Raw genomic sequence first — 20,647 nt, 5'->3', positions numbered from 1 at the left:
TGAAAATGTCACAAAGCTCTCTTACTGAGACTCAGCTGCTTTTTCTTAATTAAGCATTCCCCTGACTATTGTAAACTTTCAGTTGGATTCCAGAGTTCTGAATAAGTAGGTCCTGACCGTTTTTGCCAGCTTAATTGTTGCTTTTGTAAAGGTCAGACTTTCAGAATTCCCTACTCTGCCATTTTTGTTCGTGTTACTCCTTCTCACTCTTTTTTTTAAAAATTAAAGTATAGTTGATAGGTATATAACATAGAAATCTTCCTCTCATTCTTAAAAAAACTTTCAGCCTAGAATGCCAGTAGGTAGATGGGCATAGTTTATTTACCCAGGCCATCACTGATGAACATTTATTTTCAATTTTTGATGATGCAAATAATTCTCCAGTGAATAACAGCATGTTTTTTGCATGCATGCAATTAAATACATAGGAAAAAGCCCAGAAATGGAATTGCTGTATCTGCATTTTGTGATTTTTTACAGCTATCGCCGAAGTGTCATATTACTTTACACTGTCACCATGAGAGTTCCTGTATGCCCAACAGATTTGTCAACAGAATGTGTTATCAAATGTTTGTACTTTGTCAATCGAGCAGGTGAAAATGATATTTCAGAGTGATTTCTTTTATTCTGAGAGAAACTGAGTACTTTTTAGTATTTTTTTAAAGAGGCACTAGTTACTCAGATGGTAAAGAATCTCTGCCTGCAATGCAGGAGACCTGGATTCAATCCCTGGGGGTTGGGAAGGTCTGCTGGAGAAGGAAATGACAACCAACTCCAGTATTCTTGCCTGGAGAATTCCATGGACAGAGGAGCCTGGTGGGTTATAGTCCATAGGGTCACAAAGAGTCAGATACAACCAAGCATGCAGACGTGACTATGGAATGGCCTTGATTTTGTCTTGCTCTACCACGGGCTTCCCTGTTAGCTCAGCTGGTAAAGAATCCTCTTGCAATGCGAGAGACCCTGATTTTATTCTTGGTTCAGGAAGATCCTCTGGAGAAGGGATAGGCTACCCACTCCAGTATTCTTGGATTTCTCTGCTGGCTCAGATGGTGAAGAATCTGCCCGCAGTGCAGCAGACCTGGGTTTGATCCCTGGGTTGGAAAGATCCTCTGGAGAAGGAAAAGCTACCCACTCCAATATTCTGGCCAGGAGAATTCCATGGGCAGAAGAGACTGGCAGGCTACATACAGTTCATGGGATCATAAAGAATTGGACATGACTGAGTGACTTTCATTCACCATGGTCACAGAGTGGCTTTGTTTAACCCTGGTGTTGTATGAAATTTTTTAGGTTTGACAGAACATTGTGTATTGTCACCCTGCTTATTTAACTTATATGCAGAGTACATCATGAGAAACGCTGGGCTAGAAGAAGCACAAGCTAGAATCAAGATTGCTGGGAGAAATATCAATAACCTCAGATATGCAGATGACACTACCCTTATGGCAGAAAGTGAAGAAGAACTAAAGAGCCTCTTGATGAAAGTAAAAGAGGAGAGTGAAAAAGTTGGCTTACAGCTCAACATTCAGAAAACTAAGATCATGGCATCTGGTCCTGTCACTCATGGCTAATACATGGGGAAACAGTGGAAACAGTGACTGACTTTATTTTTTGGGGCTCCAAAATCACTGCAGATGGTGACTGCAGCCGTGAAATTAAAAGATGCTTACTCCTTGGAAGGAAAGTTATGACCAACCTAGACAGCATATTAAAAAGCAGAGATATTACTTGGTCAACAAAAGTCCGTCTAGTCAAGGCTCTGGTTTTTTCAGTAGTCATGTATGGATGTGAGAGTTGGACTATAAAGAAAGCTAAGCATCGAAGAATTGATGCTTTTGAACTGTGGTGTTGGAGAAGACTCTTGAGAGTCCCTTGGACTGCAAGGAGATCCAACCAGTCCATCCTAAAGGAGATCAGTCCTGGGTGTTCATTGGAGGGACTGATGTTGAAGGTGAAACTCCAATACTTTGGCCACCTGATACAAACAGCTGACTCTTTGGAAAAGACCCTGATGCTGGGAAAGATTGAGGGCAGGAGGAGAAGGGGATGACAGAGGATGAGACGGTTGGATGGCATCACTGACTCAATGGACATGAGTTTGGGTAAACTCTGGGAGTTGGTGATGGACAGGGAGGCCTGGCGTGCTGCAGTCCATGGGGTTGCAGAGTTGGACACGACTGAGGGACTGAACTGACTGAACATTGTGACCTGGCTATCAGTGCCAGGCCATCTCCTGGCTGTCAGGGCTGCTTTAATGCAATCTGAAGAGAACTTCCACAAAGCCAGGAAGAGAGTCCTTATCAGAAACTGAATTCAGTGGGACCTTGGCCTTGCACTTTTAGCCTTCAGAACTGTGAGAAGATACATTTCTGTTGTTTAGAACACTCAGTCTGGGCTATATTGTTATGGCAGCCTAAGTTAATATAGTACTGTTACTGTCTCTGTGTATCCAATAAGAACATACATAAGAAAAGATTAGATGAGTTGCTAATACATGGTGGAGCCAAAATTTGAACCCAGACAATTTTTACTTCAGGGCCGGCCATTTGTTCTGCCTGGCCAATGGAATCATTTACTCATACCCTTTGTTCATTTTACCTATGAAAGATCTTATTTTTTTAATTACTTTTATTGAATATGGATTAGATAGAATAATTGTGAGGCAGGAGGTAGATCCCCCCTGCCACCAGAGTAGATTCTCCAAGACAAAAATAACAGGACAATTGAGGGAGGAGGATGAGCCCTGGCCAGATAGAAGATAAGAAACCATATATTTCTCATTCTTGAAGTCAGGAGACTTCCCCAACCACACAGGCATAGAAAGACTTCTTGGAAGTCAAAAAGGGAGTGATGCTAAGTGATACTAATTTCCCATAGGCCTCTTCGGTAGAATCTATCTTGGCTGAGAGAGGCATGTGAACATATGGGAGGACACTGATATATACCAAATGTGGACTCTGAACCAGGCAAATCAAAATGATTGGGCAAGGACTTCCCTGATGGGCTAGTGGTTAAGAATCCACCTTCCAATGCAGGGGACATGGGTTCAATCCCTGATCAGGGAATTAAGATCCCACATGCTGTGGGGCACTAAGCCCATGCACCATAATCAGAGAGCCCACAGGCTACAACTACTGAGCCCATGCACTTTGGATCCCACCACAACAAAGATCCTGCATGCTGCAACTAAGACCCAGCACAGGCAAATAAATAAATTTGTAAAAAGAAAAAAAGATTGGCCAAAGGAAACCTGGAAGAAATGCCCATAAAAGTGATTCAAACTACCATGAGAGTGCAACTCTCCGAGCCCACCCATGTGTCTATCCTCACGTACTGTACTCTTTTCCTTCTAATTAACACTTGACTTGTTTTGCTACTTTCCTTCTTTATGGGGATTCTTCTTTTGCAAGGCTGAAGAGCCAGGACCTTGTTATTGACCACTAGTCTAGTGGCTAGGATTCAGTGTTCTCATCACGGCGCCCAGACTGCAATCTCTGGCCAGGAACCGAAGCCCCGTTTCAAGAAGTTGCATTCTGAGGCCACTGAAGATCAATTACATAATAGAATACACACCCACACACACACATATATATGTGTAAGGTAACCAGAATGACTATACAACAAACATTTTTATATCTCTGCCAGTCTGAAGCTCCCTATGCACTTCCTGATTCTAACCCCTCTCAAAGGGAAACTATTTCTCACTTTTTGCTTCTTTTTAGAGTTTTATTATATTTGTGTCCTTTAACTTATTTACAGTGTACTGTTTGGTTTTAGATGTTTTGAAATGTTATCAACTGAATCTTACCGTATTTTCTGACTCACTTCTTTAACTCAATATTATGTTCTTGAGATTCATCCATGTTGTGTGTCTTAATGTTTAATAAATTTCTATTCACATAAAGATACCAAGCTTTTAGCTTTTAAAAAACATGTTATTTTTTTACCTTTGGAATTTTACATTTTAATGAACTCTGTTAATCTTTCTTTTATGATATCTTCTATATTATTTATTAAATCTTGCTAATCTTTACCTTTGCAGAAATTTGATATTCACGTCTCTTCTTTTTCTTATACATTTCATTTTTTAAAAAACAATACCATCCACTGTAAATTGGGTCTAAAACCTAAATAGTGATTCGTTCAGCACAACTTCATTCCTTTGTCAGATGATTTTCATCTTTTCAGCCTTTGCAAATAGTTTAAACTATTTAATGGGGGCATCACTGTGAGGGGTTTCAGGACGAGAGCAGGGTGGGGACAGTGAAGGATGCAGTGACTGCCATGGCTGGCCAAGGGGTGTTAGGGAGGGATGGATGAGGAGGGGTCTGTGCAGAGGACAGATTGACAGGTTTAATATTGCACATATTACATACAGGAGGTACGGCAACTAATTGTAACATGATTTGGGACTAGATTCTTTTGCCATAAAGGACATTATTGGGACAATCGGTAGAATTTTAATGGCATGTGAGAATTAGAAGGTGGTAATACCATGTTAATTTCTCAATTTTGTTGGTCACATTGGGACTGTTTAGGAGAGTGTCCTTGTACATAAAATATTCACCAAAGTATTCTGAGTTGATAGTTGACTCTCAAATGGTTTGGGAAAAGGTTATTGTAACATATTTGCAACTTTTATGTGAAATTATTTCAAAATTTAGAAAAATTTAAATAGTTAAAAAATACTTTGTATACTGATCACATTCAGCTTACCATTAAAGTACCATTAAAAATACTGACACTATTAAACTCTCTCAATCCAAAGAAGAATTCTTGGTGTGGCTTCTAGTTCAAAGAATAGGCAGCCATTTTTTCTTCAGCCTGTTCTTGTATACAGCACTGAAGGAAAACACAGCTTATGCACAGTTTTGCAGGATAAGGATCAGGACCTATTCTGTCTTGATTATCTTATTAAGTAATTTCTCCTTTAGCATGTATAAAAGTGAAAAGTGAAAGTGTTAGTCACTCAGTCATGTCCAACTCTTTATGACCCCATGGACTGTAGCCTGCCAGGCTTCTCTGTCCATGGGATTTTTCAGGCAAGAAAACTGGAGTGGGTTGCCATTTCCTTCTCCAGGGAATCTTCCTGGAGATTCAATCTCCAGGGATTGAACCTGGTCTCCTGCATTGCAGACAGATTCCTTACCATCTGAGCCACCAAGGAAGCCCCTTAGCATGTATGCTATGCTAAGTCACTTCAGTCATGTCCGACTCTGTGCGACCCCATTGACGGCAGCCCACCAGGCTCCCCCGTCCCTGAGATTCTCCAGGCAAGAACACTGGAGTGGATTGCCATTTCCTTCTCCAATGCATGAAAGTGAAAAGTGAAAGTGAAGTTGCTCAGTCGTGTCCGGCACTTAGCAACCCCATGGATTGCAGCCTAACAGGCTCCTCCGTCCATGGGGTTTTCCAGGCAAGAGTACTGAAGTGGGGTGCCATTGCCTTAGTTTAAAAATACACTCAGCACCTGACATCTGACTTTTTGTGGAAAAAAAAGTCAACCTCCTCAACTTTACATTATGATTATTTCCAAAAGTACAGAAAAAGACTCACTGAACAGTGGTATACTTGTCACATTGATGTTGTTACCATTTTGCTATTTTGCTATCTATCTATTGTCTCAGTCTATCTGAGTTGCTATAACAAAATACCATGGACTGTGCGGCTTAAACAACAAACATTTATTTCTCAGGGTTGTGGAGTCTGGGAAGCTTAAGCTCAAGACAACAGCAGATTCTGTGTCTGATGAGAGCCCACATCCTGCTCACAGACTGCCCTCTTCTCCCTGCATCTTCACATGGTGAAAGGGGATTAGGTGTCAGTTCATGAATTTGAGGGGACACATCCACTGTCTGGCATCTATCTTTTTTGAAGCATTTGAAATCATGTGGTAGATATCATGACACTTCCCTCCGAAATTCTTGAGCACAAATTTTCTATTAATAAAGATATTTTCCAACAAAACCAAAAGTATTATCCATAAATAAATATCAATAAATTTATCTGCATCATTCATTATTTTGTAACACTAGCTCTAATAAACATTTCATATTCAGTATTTCTCAATTGTTCTAGAGTTCTAGAAATGTCATTTATAGCTTTTTTGGAACTAGGATCTGCAACAGTCAATAGCTTTTTATCAATAAATTCCATCGAAGATTTGAAGGAACAAGCCCTTGCCATGCAATTCCCTTTTTCGCACTCTAGAGCATGGTATGTATGGTGAGTAGAGTGGAGGCTTTGGGAGAAGTGACTTGTGCTAGAAGCCGTGTCATAGTAGGCACAGGCATTTGAGGTTGAGAGCTAGGTATGGACAGGGACTCGTCCTGATTCCTAGTAAATACAGGAATGCTTAGTTGCTCAGTCCTGTCCTACTCTTTGTGACCCCATGGACTGTAGCCCACCAGGCCGCTCTATGCATGGGATTTCCCATTTAAGAATACTGTAGTGGGTTGCCATTTCCTACTCCAGGGGATCTTCCCAACCCAGGGATCAAATCCGGGTTTCCTGCTTGGTAGGTGGATTCTTTACCACTGTAACCACCTGGAAAGCAATAAATAAACCATTCAAACATCCAAAAAAATTACATCTCTTTAATACAGCCACCAACATCTGGCTTTAATTATCCTTGAGGTTGCCACCAACAGTGACCCTGGGAGAGGGTCCAAAACACTGCATTCATTTCCAGAACTAGGATGCTTCTGAAGGCTTTCTCATGGAATAAAGTGTTCTGTGTCACAAAACGGTGAGTTGTCCTGACACACTTGAGTTGCAATGACTCACAGATGACAGTGAGTCCATACTGTGAAGTAAGGTAGTGACACGCAGCAACGGACAGTCCAGTGTTCTGGACCTCGCATGGATTCGCCTCCAGAGAAAGCTTCTCCAAATCCAGTTCCCGTGAGCGCGTGGCCACCAAAAACCTTTCTGCGTTAACCCTTGATTCTCATACACGAGTTGGTAAACCAGTTTGGAAGAGGTCATCTCTCTCAAGCCAACTAGAATCCTCTTCCAAATGTCTCTGACGAGTCCCCACGGGGCACCTGTCAATACACTTTGAAGTCCTCCTGGGTATTTTTATGGAAGAGAAACCACAGCTATGGTGTTTCTCAGCCACGCTTGGCAAAGTTTACGCCGCCGTCACGCTCAGGACACCCAAAGGTTGACTCAGCCTGCTGCCTAACAACAGTACATCCTGAGGGACGGGAGTGGGGGTGGAGGCTGGGAGTCCTGAGCGGCCCCCAGAGGGCGCCAGACACCCCGAGGAGACCCAAGGTGCCCCCTCGGAGAGCTGGCGTGCGAGACTCCCGGGGCCAGGATCCCAGAGCGCGCGCCGGGAGAAGGCGTGGGGCGCGCGCCTGGCCGCCCCCTCCCCGCGGGGCGCGCGTGCGCGGTACTCGGCGGCGGAGGGATCCGCGATGGAAGGCGCCCTGACTGTCTGCCAGGTAAGCGGCGCTATTCTGGGACGAGTTCCCAAGCGGGTGCTTTACCTGGCAGTTCTCTTCGCGAAGGTTTTTAAAACCCTCTCAGATTGTGAAAATTATTTCCTCTTTTTCCCTTTCTTTTTCTTGTTGCTCATTGGAGTAATTTGCAAAGTTGTTACCGAGGAAACGGTTTCCTGTGCTTCCCGGAGCCTTTCCCTCTGGGCGATGGGGGAGGTCTGCTTTTCTAGGGGAGAAGACTGGCTTCTCGGGGGCGTGGAGTGTGGCATTGGGTCCTGAAACGTCCTAATCCAAACCTCAGGCCCCGCTGTCGTGATTCTGATCCCGTATCAGGATGATCCAGCCTCACGACGTTCCCTTAACTCTCAGCTCTTGATTAAAGGGCTCAGAACTCTGCTGCTGCTGCTGCTAAGTCGCTTCAGTCGTGTCCGACTCTGTGCGACCCCATAGACGGCAGCCCACCAGGCTCCGCCGTCCCTGGGATTCTCCAGGCAAGAACACTGGAGTGGGTTGCCATTTCCTTCTCCAATGCATGAAAGTAAAAAGTGAAAGTGAAGTCGCTCAGTCGTGTCCGACTTTTCGCGACCCCATGGACTGCAGCCCACCAGGCTCCTCCGTCCATGGGATTTTCCAGGCAAGACTACTGGAGTGGGGTGCCATTGCCTTCACCAGCTCAGAACTCTAGATAGTTTAAATCACGGTGTGGTGTGAACCACGTTTTCGGTTTCAACTACCTTGGTTATTTGTTTACTATCTTATCTGATTAACGGAAGGACTTGCTGATTAATCTTAAGGGTGAAAGCCCACTTTTGTTGCAGGAGTACTTGCATTTCTGAACACTGTCCTCATTGCTTTTACACTGGTTGTGTGTATGTATGTATTTTACTTTAAGAGAATCACAGAGACCTTTTAATCGAGAGCATTTTACAGTTTACAAAACGGTAGAGGCATTCAAATAATTGTTGGATGAACAAATGAGTGGACTTGGTATTTTAACTGATTCTCAGAACCTAATGGTGAAATGGACCAGGTAAGATATTCATGAGCCCAAGCAGTCATTCTGGAGAAGGCGATGGCACCCCACTCCAGTACTCTTGCTTGGAAAATCCCATGGGCGGAGGAGCCTGGTAGGCTGCAGTCAATGGGGTCACTAAGAGTCGGACACGACTGAGCGACTTTACTTTCACTTTTCACTTTAATGCATTGGAGAAGGAAATGGCAACCCACTCCAGTGTTCTTGCCTGGAGAATCCCAGGGACGGCGGAGCCTGGTGGGCTACTGTCTATGGGGTCGCAGAGTCGGACACGACTGAAATGACTTAGCAGTAGCAGAAGCAGTCATTCCTTAAACTGTGTTCCAGGTACTGCGTGTTTGGCACAAATGGTGAGCAACACAGACATGATCCCTGTTCTCAATGAGCTTATTGTCTAGACTACAGAGAGTTGTTGCCCCGACTGTAGAGTGGAGAAAGCAGATTTAGAGAAGTTAGGTGAAAGTGAAAGTGTTAGTCGCTCAGTCCTGTCCGACTCTTTGCTATCCCATGGACTGTAGCCGGCCAGGCTCCTCTGTCCATGGGATCTCACAGGCAAGAATACTGGAGTGGATTGCCGTTTCTTACTCCAGGGGATCCTCCCGACCCAGGGATCAAACCGGGGTCTCCTGCATTGCAGGCAGTTTCTTTACCATCTGAACCACCAGGGAAGCTTAGGGAGGTTAACTGACTGCCAATGACCTCGCAGCTGATACCTTAGAGAGATAAGATTCTATTGTGGCCACTCGGTAAAGCCAGAATGGACTCCTACTCAACATTTGATTTGGAGATGGAAACTGATGAGCACACACACACACACACACACACCTGACACACACACACCCCATGAAGAGGTTTATTACTTATATATAAAGGCTTATTACTTAGTGAAGGACATAGTTCATAGCAAAGAGGGAAGAACAGGACAGTCTTCTTAAGCAGATCCAAGGTGACTTGGAAGGACAAGGGAATGAGGCTGGCTCTGGGCTTTTGTGGCAGTTGGGGCTGGGGTCAAGGGTTCCTGCCTGTGCACAGATTGTTGCTTTGTTTGACTCTGGCATCCACACCAAAAGAAAGGGCACCCAGACTTTTTTTTTTTTTTTACCAACTTGTGCATTTGAGAGACAGGGAGGAAGACGGAGGGGTGAGGTTTAAAACTGTCTTCAGGCAAACATGAAAAGATTGAATGAGACTCATTATAATTTACACTTGATGTCTGACTGATGACTGAAATGTATCATTTTTCACTTAGTTGAATTTTGAACTTAAGTAAGCCATCCTGGCTCTTGTATGAGGCCTAGAGACTGAAGTCAGTAAGGAAAATAAAAGTGCCATTGAATACCTTGTTCAGGAGTCCAGTGATGTGTATTTTGAGGAATAAAATGAGTACCTTGGCCACTGTTAGGAATGTCTGGAACTCTTGATGGGGATAAAGAGTGTTCTGGCGAGGCCTTTTATTGTGGCTTTAGTATATGTATCAACACTTGTGACCTTGATTTATATTTTGAGTATCTGAAAACAAGAGAGTTCCAGAGTTCTTTATTCCAAATGGTGCCACTGTTAGGCATGGCCCAAGAGTCTGTAAAAATGTGCAGATAAAGCCAGTTGTTGGCTGGAGCATTCAGGGTTAAGATAACTGTGGGCAGTTCAGTCAGTTTTGCTGACCTCTGGGTCCTTTCCTGCATCAGGGACATCCTGGTTAAAGGATGAAAAGCGGTGGTCTCCAGTGAGCTCCAGCCTGTGGAGGGGTATTGACGCTGTCCACCAAACAGCAGGTGTGACCATCAGACTAACAATAGGAGTTTAAAGTGTTGAGTACCTACTGCTTTTCACTCAGTTGAATCCAAATTGGTCTCCAGGTATTCAAAGGGTGTGAGAGAGGGGTGACCTCTTCTTGTCCCATGACAAATGACAAAGGAGTGAGAACAGGGGAGGCCATGCCTGCCAGTAGGTGAGATATGTTGGGAGGCCCAGATTTGATTCTGTCCTGCAGCAAGGAGACCAACACGGTGGCTGTGCTGAGCTTGCAAGGTCCTGCTGCCCGGATGGGCAGCTGGGTGTGGTGGGTAGGTTCAGAGCTTAAGAGCCTCTGCTTCTAGGGGCGTCCAGTGTGCTGTCAGTCATTGCTGTTCAAATGACATATTGTGTAGGGGTAAGGAGATTGTTGCATTAGAAGCCTGTGGACAACTTAGAGGCATCATGAGTGGTTCAGAGACTCCGGGAGTCATGAAGAGAGGCTGCTAAAGTATCTACAGTGAAGGATTCTTTGTGTGCCTGTGTATGTGCTTGTGTGTGTGTTTGGGGGTGGTGGGGGAGGAAGTAGCACTGCTGGGAATGTCTGTTATATTATAATTTTGACAACTTTCAGAATCTTTTTTGAGAGGGAGCCCTGTTCAGGGTGGACTGACCTGCAAGTAACAACATAAACAGGCTTAAGTAGAATTTGTGAACAACTAATACATCACCTCCAGAATCCAAAAGGACCTAAAAGATGTTGGATTTGTGTTTTTTTTTTAATTTAACTTATTTTATTCATGTATACTTGATCTACAGTGTTGTGTTAATTTCTGCTGTACAGCAAAGTGATTCAGTTTCATTTTTTAATATTCTTTTCCATTATGATTTATCACAGGATATTTAACATAGTTCCCTGTTGGACTTGTTTTAATGTTGTTTCTTGACATTATCAGGGATGGAGTCGGCCTTGGTTTACCAAATAGTTTTCAGGAATTTAACCAAAGTAGCAGGCCTTATACTATGTGTGGAGCAATGACCCATGTTCTTTTCATGAGTATTTGTATGTCCTGAAGGAGTGTATCAAAAGAATGACCTTAGAGGAGAATGTAACATCAATCCTGTGCTCCGGGAGAGACTTGGATACAGTTACCTGTAAAGGCTGTATGGAGTGGCAAGGGTTTTGAGATACCCTGCGTGTAGCCAGGTAAAGGTATATCGTGACCCCCTGGAGGGGAAGGCACACTGTGACCAAGAGGTCACTGAACAGAACGTGTTTATCAAACTTGCAGCATCCGAATATTTATCAGTTTCTGATTGGATGGTGTCAGTAACTTTAATAGTATTGGATAGAGGGACCTTCATGGGTAGGACCATAGCATCAGAGATACACTCATCAACTGTGAGGCACTATTCTTCATTCCATCTTTACCAGGCCACACTGGGCTGCTAAGTAGAGAAACAATAAGGATAATTCCTCTTTCACTAATTGGGTCTTGTATAATAAATCTCAATCTTTGAAGGCCTTGTTTTATTTTACATTGAGCTATGTTAACTGTTTTAACTAGAGTTGAGGGTAGTCCAGAGGGTCTCACCTTTATAAAAGCCGTTTTGCAAGCTCCAAAGACTTGATTTAGATTTATTACTCATTGGATCAGAGCATCCTTTGCTACTGCATGATATTTTAGGACAATGTGTTCTGTGATCAGGGAGAATGTAGGGAAGGTAGTTCTGGTAGTTAAGGTGAGACATACATATTTGTTGCCCATTTTATGTTGAGTATTTCCCTAAGATTATAGAGAGTAGCTTGTTTAGATTTAGTTCTGTAAATCTTCAGGAATAACTGTAGTTTGAGCCCAGTATTGACTAAAGTCATGAAGATTTGCCAGTCAGTGCATTTTAGCAGGTGTTGAAGTTCATTCAAAACCTATGCTGTAAATCCCACTCATGGGCATATATTTGGAGAAAACTCTAATTCGAAAAGATACATGCACCCCAGTGTTCATAGCAGCACTATTTACAATAGCCAAGACACGGAAACATCCTAAATGTCCAGATAAATGGATAAGGAAGAAGTGGTACATGTATACAATGTACTACTCAGGCATGGAAAAGAATGAAATAATGCCATTTGCAGCAACATGGGTGTACCTAGAGATCATCATATTAAATGAAATCAGACAGAAAAAGACAAAAATCATACAATGTCACTTATATGTAGAATCTAAAAGAAAAAAAAAAAATTATTTACAAAACAGAAATAGACTCACAGAAATAGAAAACAATTTTATGGTTACCAAAGGGGAGAGCAGGGTGGGGAGGTAGGAAGAGATAAATTAGAAGGTTGGGATTAACATATGCATACTGCTATATATAAAATTGATAAACAAAAAGGATCTACAGTATAACACAGGGAACTTTATTCAGTATTTTATAATAGCCAATAATGGAAAGGAATCTGAAAAAGAATATAGATATATAACTGAATCATTTTGCCTTATACCTGAAACTGACACAATAATGCAAATTAACTATGTTTCAATAAAAAATAGTTGTATATATTTAAAAACTCTATGCTGTAGAATTTTATTGTAGAAATTATTTTAATACATTTTGGATTTCCAACTAAGTCAAATTGTGGACTTCTGTTTCAATTATTTTGTGTACTTGTTTCTTCTTCCTGTATACATCTGTGTTTCTCTCTTTCTCTCTCTTTTTTTGGTGGTTAGTGAATGTACTTTGGGTAGAGGGGGTCCTCTCTATTTATATTTATAAGTTTCTTCCTCCAGAGAACCTCAAATCAGTATCACCAGGGTTTGGGGCTTCACCCATGGCAGTGTTTACTTCATAGAACTTAGGAAACTCAAGCTTAAGTTTATTATTTTTTAAGTCAGAGCTCATTTTGTTTTTTAAAAATAGGAGTATAATTGCTTTACAATGTTGTATTAGTTTTGCTAGTTTCTGCTGTACAACAGGGTGAATCAGCTATATGTATACATGTATCCACTCTCTCTTCTGCCTCCCTCCCACCCACATAAGTTGAGTTTGAATTACCCTTTGCTGTGCTATGTGGGTTCTGTGGGTGCTTTTCCCTGTAACCCTGAGGATCAGCATTTTTGTTCAAAGAGGCATAGGTTGTGGCTGCAGTAGTGGCAGTGGTATTTAAGAGTCCTGGTGAGCTTTGTGCTCTTATAACAGATGCCACTTCACCTCCCTTTTCTCTCTTTTTTAGCTCCATAGGGACTGCTTTCATGAGTGACCACCTCATGGGCCCATATCTTGTACTGGATATAATCTTTTCCCTAAGCACTGAGGTGGTACTGGTGGTGGTCAAGAATCTGTCTGCCAGTGCAGGAGATGCAGGAGACACCGGTTCAATCCCTGAGTTGGGAAGATACCCTGGAGTTGGAAATGACAATCCACTCCAGTATTCTCGCCTGGAAAATCCCATGGACAGAGGAGCCTGGCAGTCTATAGTCCATGGGGTCGCAAAAGAGTAGGACATGAGTAGCGTGTGCACATAAGCACTCTATATTGAGGGTAGTGCCTGGTTGAGATACTGGATTCATTTATTTCTTTCACTGTTGGTATAAATCAGAGTTAATTTACCAGTTTCCTTACCAATGGGCAGTAAGGTTGTTTCCACTTTCTTTGTATTAGAAACATTGTTGACCTCATGTGCACATTAAATTGATGAATTGTAGTACATCTATACCCATTTCAAACCAGTTGCATTGCAAATTATTCTCCAAAGAGGTTGAACCAATGGTTACCCTCATTACATTGTATTCATTATTATTATTATTATTATTTTTACTGTCTAATTGTTACTGTAGCTGACTGAACTTCTGGAGGCTAAGGACTTTGTGTTTTACTCATTTTTGAATCTCCAGTAGAAACTAAATTACCTAATAAATAGTAGTAATTGGAAAATATATGATGTGTGTATGAATACATGAACTGCAGAAGCAAAAACATATTAATTACTGTTTTCTAAAATCATAAATATTGTCCTTTTCACAATAATCTGTGTATTTTGAGCATTTATTGTTTTCTTTTTAAAATGAGCATTTCTCAGTACGTAATTTAAATTGTTTGATACTTATTTCCAGGTAAGAAATGAAAGGAATTCAAGCTTTGCCGCTGAGTTAAGGAAGAATTAGAGGAAAATCCTACTCCACTTGTGGATGAGAGGGATATAGTGTCAGCTAAAAAACAGGGCCTAATATGTATAATTGGAGTGGTGACTGGAGCTTTTGGGTAATTTATTTTCTTTCTTATATCTTCATTTTAACCTTAAATGCAAGATTTCTTTGTCCGTAGCCATTCTTATAGTATTTATAATATTTTCTTATTAGCTTCTACATTTTAGATATTTGAGTTTTAATCTAGAGCCCCAAAGACATTTCTGATTATACTCTGCTTTGCCACTAGAAGGCACTGTTGTCTGGTTTGATGGAGTTGGAACCGCCTGCTTCAGTTTCCCTGGGAGAAATCTGCACCACAGAAATGGATTCCACTTACATTGTTGCTCCTTATATTGGCAAGAGACTAGTATTACACAGAAACTATAGTTCTCAGTGTTACTGAGAAGCCAGCCATTTTACATAAATTTGATTGAAAGAATTGGTTCCTGAACCTAAAAGGAAGTTTAACAATGTTTGGCCTGTAGTGTATAATGATTTTAAGATAGGTTTTAAAACTGGAAGTTTCATATTCTGTTTGCACGGTGCTCACCTGGTTGCATATCCTGGATATGCTTCAGGTTTCCCTACTGTGAAATGAGATTCCTGCTTCTTGATTAGGAGCGCAGTCTTTTGTAAGAACAACATTTCTGTTACCATGTGAATGCTTGCAGTTATTATTTTAACGGACTCATGCTAAATCCTATGACAGTTATGAGCCATTTGATACAATCTGGTGTAATGCCACTGGAAGTGAAATTTATATAAGATTCTAAGCCATATATAGTTTCAATAGTAGTTCATTAAGAAAGCTCATCTCTTGATCAGGCATACTTGGGAGCAGAATTTCTCATAAGTTTAGAGTAGACTAAAAAAGATATTAATAGGTATAAGGATCAGTTTAAGCACCATCATTCTGTTCATAATTAGCAGCTCATTTATTGAATGCTGTTGAATCTTAACATTAATAACACATTCTTCCTTCCTATTGGAAAACTTAAGATTTTTTGAACCATATCCCTAAGGAAAATATTTGGTTGCTAAGAAATATACAAATAAGTGCACAACCTAAAAAAATATGTCCTCTATGTTGATTACATTGTTTTGATCACATTTTGAGAAAGTTTGACTGTTGTAGTATTTTTTCCTTTCTGCATTGGGTTTTATAGCTTACGTTATTGTTTGGAAAGCCTTTATAACTCCAAGGGCTAAATAGTTACCATGACAGACCTAAAGCATCAAAAAGGGTAAAGCAAGAAAAGAAAAAAGCAAATGAATGAGAGGATTTAGAAATAGAAGGAAAGAGAGAAATAGAGCTTTGTTCTGAGCTTTACTACTCGTTGGTATATTGACCCAGCAGACTTGGCAACACTTGATTAGAAATGCAGAGTCATGGGCCCAACCTTGCACTTACTGGAACAGAATTGTCATTTTTACAAGATTTCCAGGTGATTTGTATGTACATTCAAGTTTTAGAAGCACTGATTTAGTGCTGAATGTCCACTTTGGCCCAATTTAAGTCTCTGTGATGATTGTGAACACTTTGAGGAATTTTTATATGAATTCACATGAAATAGATTTAGAGACAAATATAACATCTCATAAATTTTACTGACCTTTCCAAAGGTCACTTTTCCAGAAACCAGAACCATCATAAGAAGCAAACAGAATTCTAGCTGAGCTATTTAAAATCCTAAAAGATGATGCTGTTAAAGTGCTGCACTCAGTATGTCTGCAGATTTGGAAAACTCAGCAGTGGCCACAGGACTGGAAAAGATAAGTTTTGATTCCAATCCCAAAGAAGGGCAATGCCAAAGAATGTTTAAACTACCATACAATTGTACTCAGTTCACATGTTAGCAAGGTTATACATAAAATCCTTCAAGCTAGGCTTCAGTGGTATATCTGCTGAGAACTTCCAGATATACAAGCTGGGTTTCAAAGATGCAGAAGAACCAGAGATCAAATTGCCAACATTCATTGGATCAAAGACAAAGCAAGGGAATTCCAGAAAAATATCTGCTTCTGCTTCATTGACGATGCTAAAGCCTTTGACTGTGTGCATCACAATAAACTGTGGAAAATTTGATCACCTTACCTGTCTCCTGAGAAACCTGTATGCAGGTCAAGAAGCAACAGTTAGAACTGGACATGAAACAGTGGACTGGTTCAAAATTGGGAAAGGAGTAAGACAAGGCTGTATATTGTCACCTTGCTTATTTAACTTCTATGCCAAGTACATCATATGAAATGCCAGGCTGGAGGAATCACAAGCTGGAATCAAGATTGATGGGAGTTACATCAACAACCTCAGTTGATACAACTCTAATGCCAAGAGAGGTAAGAGAAACTAAAGAGCCTCTTGATGAAGGTGAAAGAGTAGAGTGGAAAAGCTGGCTTAAAACTGAACTTTCTAACTATGACAGACCTAGACAATGTATTAAAAAGCAGAGACATCACTTTGCTGATGAAGATCCATAGAGTCAAAATTAAAGTTTTTCCAGTCATGTATGGATGTGAGGGTGGACCAAAAGAAGGCGCCAAAAAATTGATGCTTTTGAACTGTGGTTCTGGAGAAGACTATTGAGAGAGTCCCCTGGACAGCACGGAGATCAAACCAGTCAATTCTAGAGGAAATCAACCCTGAATATTCATTGAAAGGACTGATAGTGAAGCTGAAGCTCCAATACTTTGGCCACCTGATATGAAGAGCCGACTCATTGGAAAAGACCCTGATGCTGGGAAAGACTGAAGACAAAAGGAGAAGGGGATGGCAGAGGATGAGATGGCTAGATAGCATTACTGACTCAATGGACATGAATTTGAAGAAACTCCAGGAGATAGTAGAGGATGGCGGAGCCTAGTGTGCTACAGTCCATGGTCACAAAGAGTAGGACACAACTTAGTGACTAAACAATGACAAATGACATCTCAGAAGTTTTACTGACCTTTCCAAAGGTCATCTATCCAGAAACCAGAACTGTCAACAACTTATAAGCAAATAGAAACAAAAAAGAACCTGAATACCTAAATGAGAGTTCACACCGATGGATCTTGTAAGAGGAGAGTCCCTAAGCCTTCATATGGGATTTCTTTATTATTGATTTTTCTTTATAAGCCTAAATAAGAAGATTCCCATTGGGTAGTTGAATAGATTATTTGAGACCTGAATTATTTGGTGATAACAAGAGATGACAGGAGTCGCTCAGGGAGTTTAGGAACCTGAGCCTCTCAATGTGACAGCCAAAGGTCTGTGCAGATCATTGACTCTAATATAGCACTGTAACTGTTCAAAATGAAGGTTAAGACGTCTGGAAAATAAATAGTACATTTTTTCCCCTCTGCCATTTTAAATCCGTATGCTACCACCACTCACTTCATTTGCCATTTTCATGTTCTCCTGGCAATAAAGTAGGGGTTGAATTGAAATGTGAAACCATTGGGTGGTGCTTTGGGTGGCGTGGGGGTGGGGACTCTGAAGAGCTCCAGTCCTTTATGTCTCAGTGCAGAAATAATTCAGTGAGAGGCAAAGTGATAGATAAGAAGTGATTTATTAGACTAGGAACACTTGTGAAGCTTATAGGCAAGCGGGCGAGAGGGTGCCACCTCGAGAACTTACTTGAATGTCATTCTTGAATGGACGTCATACTTCCATCATCAGCTCCTCCTCCAGGTTGGGCAGGGGAGTTTTTCTGTCCCTACATGGTAAAGCTAGGTCAACAAATTATTGTTTCCTAGTAGTATGTGTGCAGAGAGCATGTCTTGACTTACTGAGCTCACTGAGCAGGATGTGGGTCTCATGCTGTCATGGTTTTATTGTTTGGGGCTTGTCTCATGCTTCCGTTGCATTGTCTTGTTGCCAAACAAGCCTGCTTGGTTTTGTGGTTAAGCAGACCTGCTTTCCTGAGTAATCATTAACTTAAAGGGTCTCCCATGTTTTTCCTACTTACAATCCCCTAGTGGGATTAATGTTTTAATCACCTACTTTGTCCCTTTACTCTGTCCCTATCAGAATGAGGGCAGTAAGATGGCGAGGTTCACTGAGGGATCCAGAATTAACACAAGGAAGACCAAGAGCGTAACAGGAAAATATTCATGAGGCACATGACCTGGTAGTTAGCAAAGAATTAGAAGAGTGTCTGAGCTTCCTCAGTGGCTCAGTTGTAAAGAATCTGCCTGCAGTACAGGAGACGCAGGAGACACAGGTTCAACCCCTGGGTCAGGAAGATCCCCTGGAGAAGGGAACGGCAACCCACTCCAGAATTCCTGCCTGGAGAATCCCATGGACAGAGAAGCCTGGTGGGCTACAGTCCATTGGCGTTGCAAAGAGTCGGACATGACTGAAGTGACTGAGCGCGAGCACAGAACTCTTTCACCAGAACATCTGAGGAATCTAGATTTGGGCCTTTTCACTTTGGGAAAGTTTCTACCAAAGAAGATTGTTTGCTCTATAAAGTTTCGGTAGGTAGAGAGTTAAGCCCCAGGAATCTGAAACATTCACTCATGTGGAATACCTCGTGTCTTCTGGCCTGACTACCTGTGTTGATCTAACTGTACTGAATTTATGTTTAGTTTTACCTTACTGAAAAAAATTGGGGGGGCGGGGTTTGGGGCAAGCTACGGCATGTGGTTTCTTAGTTTCCCAACCAGGGATCAAACCTGTGCCCCCTGCAGTGGAAACTTGGCGTGCTAACTGAAGTGAGTTTAGAGAGTAACATGATACAGTTGAACAGATTGGAGATGAGGAAGAAAACACCTCGGGTGGATTGTGTGCTCTGCCCCTGGTGATCTCACTGTGTAGTGCTCTTGACTATGTTGCTTAACCTGTTTGGCCTCAGGTGCTTCACTTGTAAAATTAGACATTGGGCCATAGTATTGCAGCTATGTCTTCAATCACGAAAGAGTGTGTGTTGAATCACGGAAGAGGGTTATGGCTAGCAAGCGCTCATAATTTACAGTCCTGAAAGAAAGTATGTTACATGGGGAACACCTTCCCTTAACATTGTCCCAGTGGTAAAAAGACTGAAAAGTTCTAGATAAGGAGACATAGTATTTGTCATATTGGAAAATTGTCTTGCTGCTTCCCCACACCAAAAGAAAAAAAATGGTGAAAATGAGAGGATACACTAAAGTGAACCAAAGTTTATTGTCTCCCCTTCCCCAGCCCCAGGTTGATTTCTTTTAGGCCCTATCTATCTGTTCTTATGCTACTTAACAATCTGGCTATTAAGTGTCTTTCTGATAATAGGACTTTAAATCACCACAGCAATAGATGAAATCACCAGCTACCAATTTTTGATTTCCATCTTACAAACATAGGAATCTTGTTTTATTTGTTTAATTTTTTTAATTTTAAAATGAAAGTATTTAATCCTAGTATATGAGGGATGAGTTTTATCATTAATTTTTAAATCCTAATGTAACAGTAAAAATTATGTGAAATGAAGAAATTAAATTTAAAATGAAGTTAATAGCAAGTAAATATTTGTGCTTTGCCCTTTAACAGGAAAAATACATAGCAAAGGGCTTCCCTGGTGGCTCAGTGGTAAAGAAGCTACCTGCCAGTGCAGCAGAGATGGTTTCGATCCCTGGTCCAGGAAGGTCTCACATGCCACAGAGCAACAACTGTGACCACGCACCACAACTGTTGAGCCTGTGCTCTAGAGCCTGAGAGCCACAATTACTGAGCCCATGTGTCCTAGAACCCGTGCTCTGCAATAAGAGAAGCCGCCACAATGAGAAACCTGCACACTGCAACCAGAGAGTAGCCCTCACTCTCCACAACTAGAGAAAAGCCCACATAGCAGCGAAGACCCAGCATAGCCAAAAGAAGAAATAAATGAAACTATTTTTAAAAATTCTTAGAAATATAGCCAAAGGAAAGAAAAAACCCAAGTCAAAACCCTTATTTTCTTTCCTGACGAAAGTAATGATGTATTCCCCATGGATTAGGTCCCAGAGGAAAAGCATACAGAGCTCTGCAGCAGAAACATTTATTTAGTAAAACCTCTTAGTGATGCAGAGCTCGCCTCTATTGGGAGTAGAGAAAGAAATTTTCTGTTATGTAGGTTTATAAGATGACATCCTTTACTGGATTTTTTTTTAATACAAGTATTAATGCTTTGGGTTAAGTACTTACTATAATATTAAGCAGTCTTTTGTACCTTGGTATTTCATTACTATTAAGTTTGCATTTAAAAATATTTGTCCGTGCTTGTGATGGGTCTGTTAAGATTTTCTATTTCTTCCTG

The 20,647-nt window shown here is 41.3% G+C and overlaps 1 protein-coding gene across 7 annotated transcripts in view; it reads left to right on the top strand.

Annotated features, from left to right (window-relative positions):
* The first annotated feature begins 7,401 nt into the window (after positions 1-7,401).
* The window catches only part of GRAMD1C (GRAM domain containing 1C), a 99,358-nt gene continuing 86,112 nt past the window's right edge, over positions 7,402-20,647 (top strand). For 6 of the 7 annotated variants that reach the window (XM_086405536.1, XM_086405530.1, XM_086405596.1 and 3 more), the window contains exon 1: positions 7,402-7,451. In XM_086405536.1, coding sequence (XP_086261662.1) covers positions 7,425-7,451 — 27 coding nt within the window. In that variant the 5' untranslated portion in view covers positions 7,402-7,424. Of the gene's footprint in view, positions 7,452-14,346; positions 14,473-20,647 lie in introns of those variants that run through there. The other variant, XM_086405571.1, reaches the window with a different exon arrangement.

The sequence above is a fragment of the Bos grunniens genome, chromosome 1, assembly GCF_055505025.1.
Source record: "Bos grunniens cultivar Pamir isolate PY7600 chromosome 1, Bosgru_T2T1.0, whole genome shotgun sequence".
In the NCBI taxonomy this organism is placed as follows: domain Eukaryota; kingdom Metazoa; phylum Chordata; class Mammalia; order Artiodactyla; family Bovidae; genus Bos; species Bos grunniens.
This window is presented reverse-complemented; position numbering and strand designations above follow the sequence as displayed.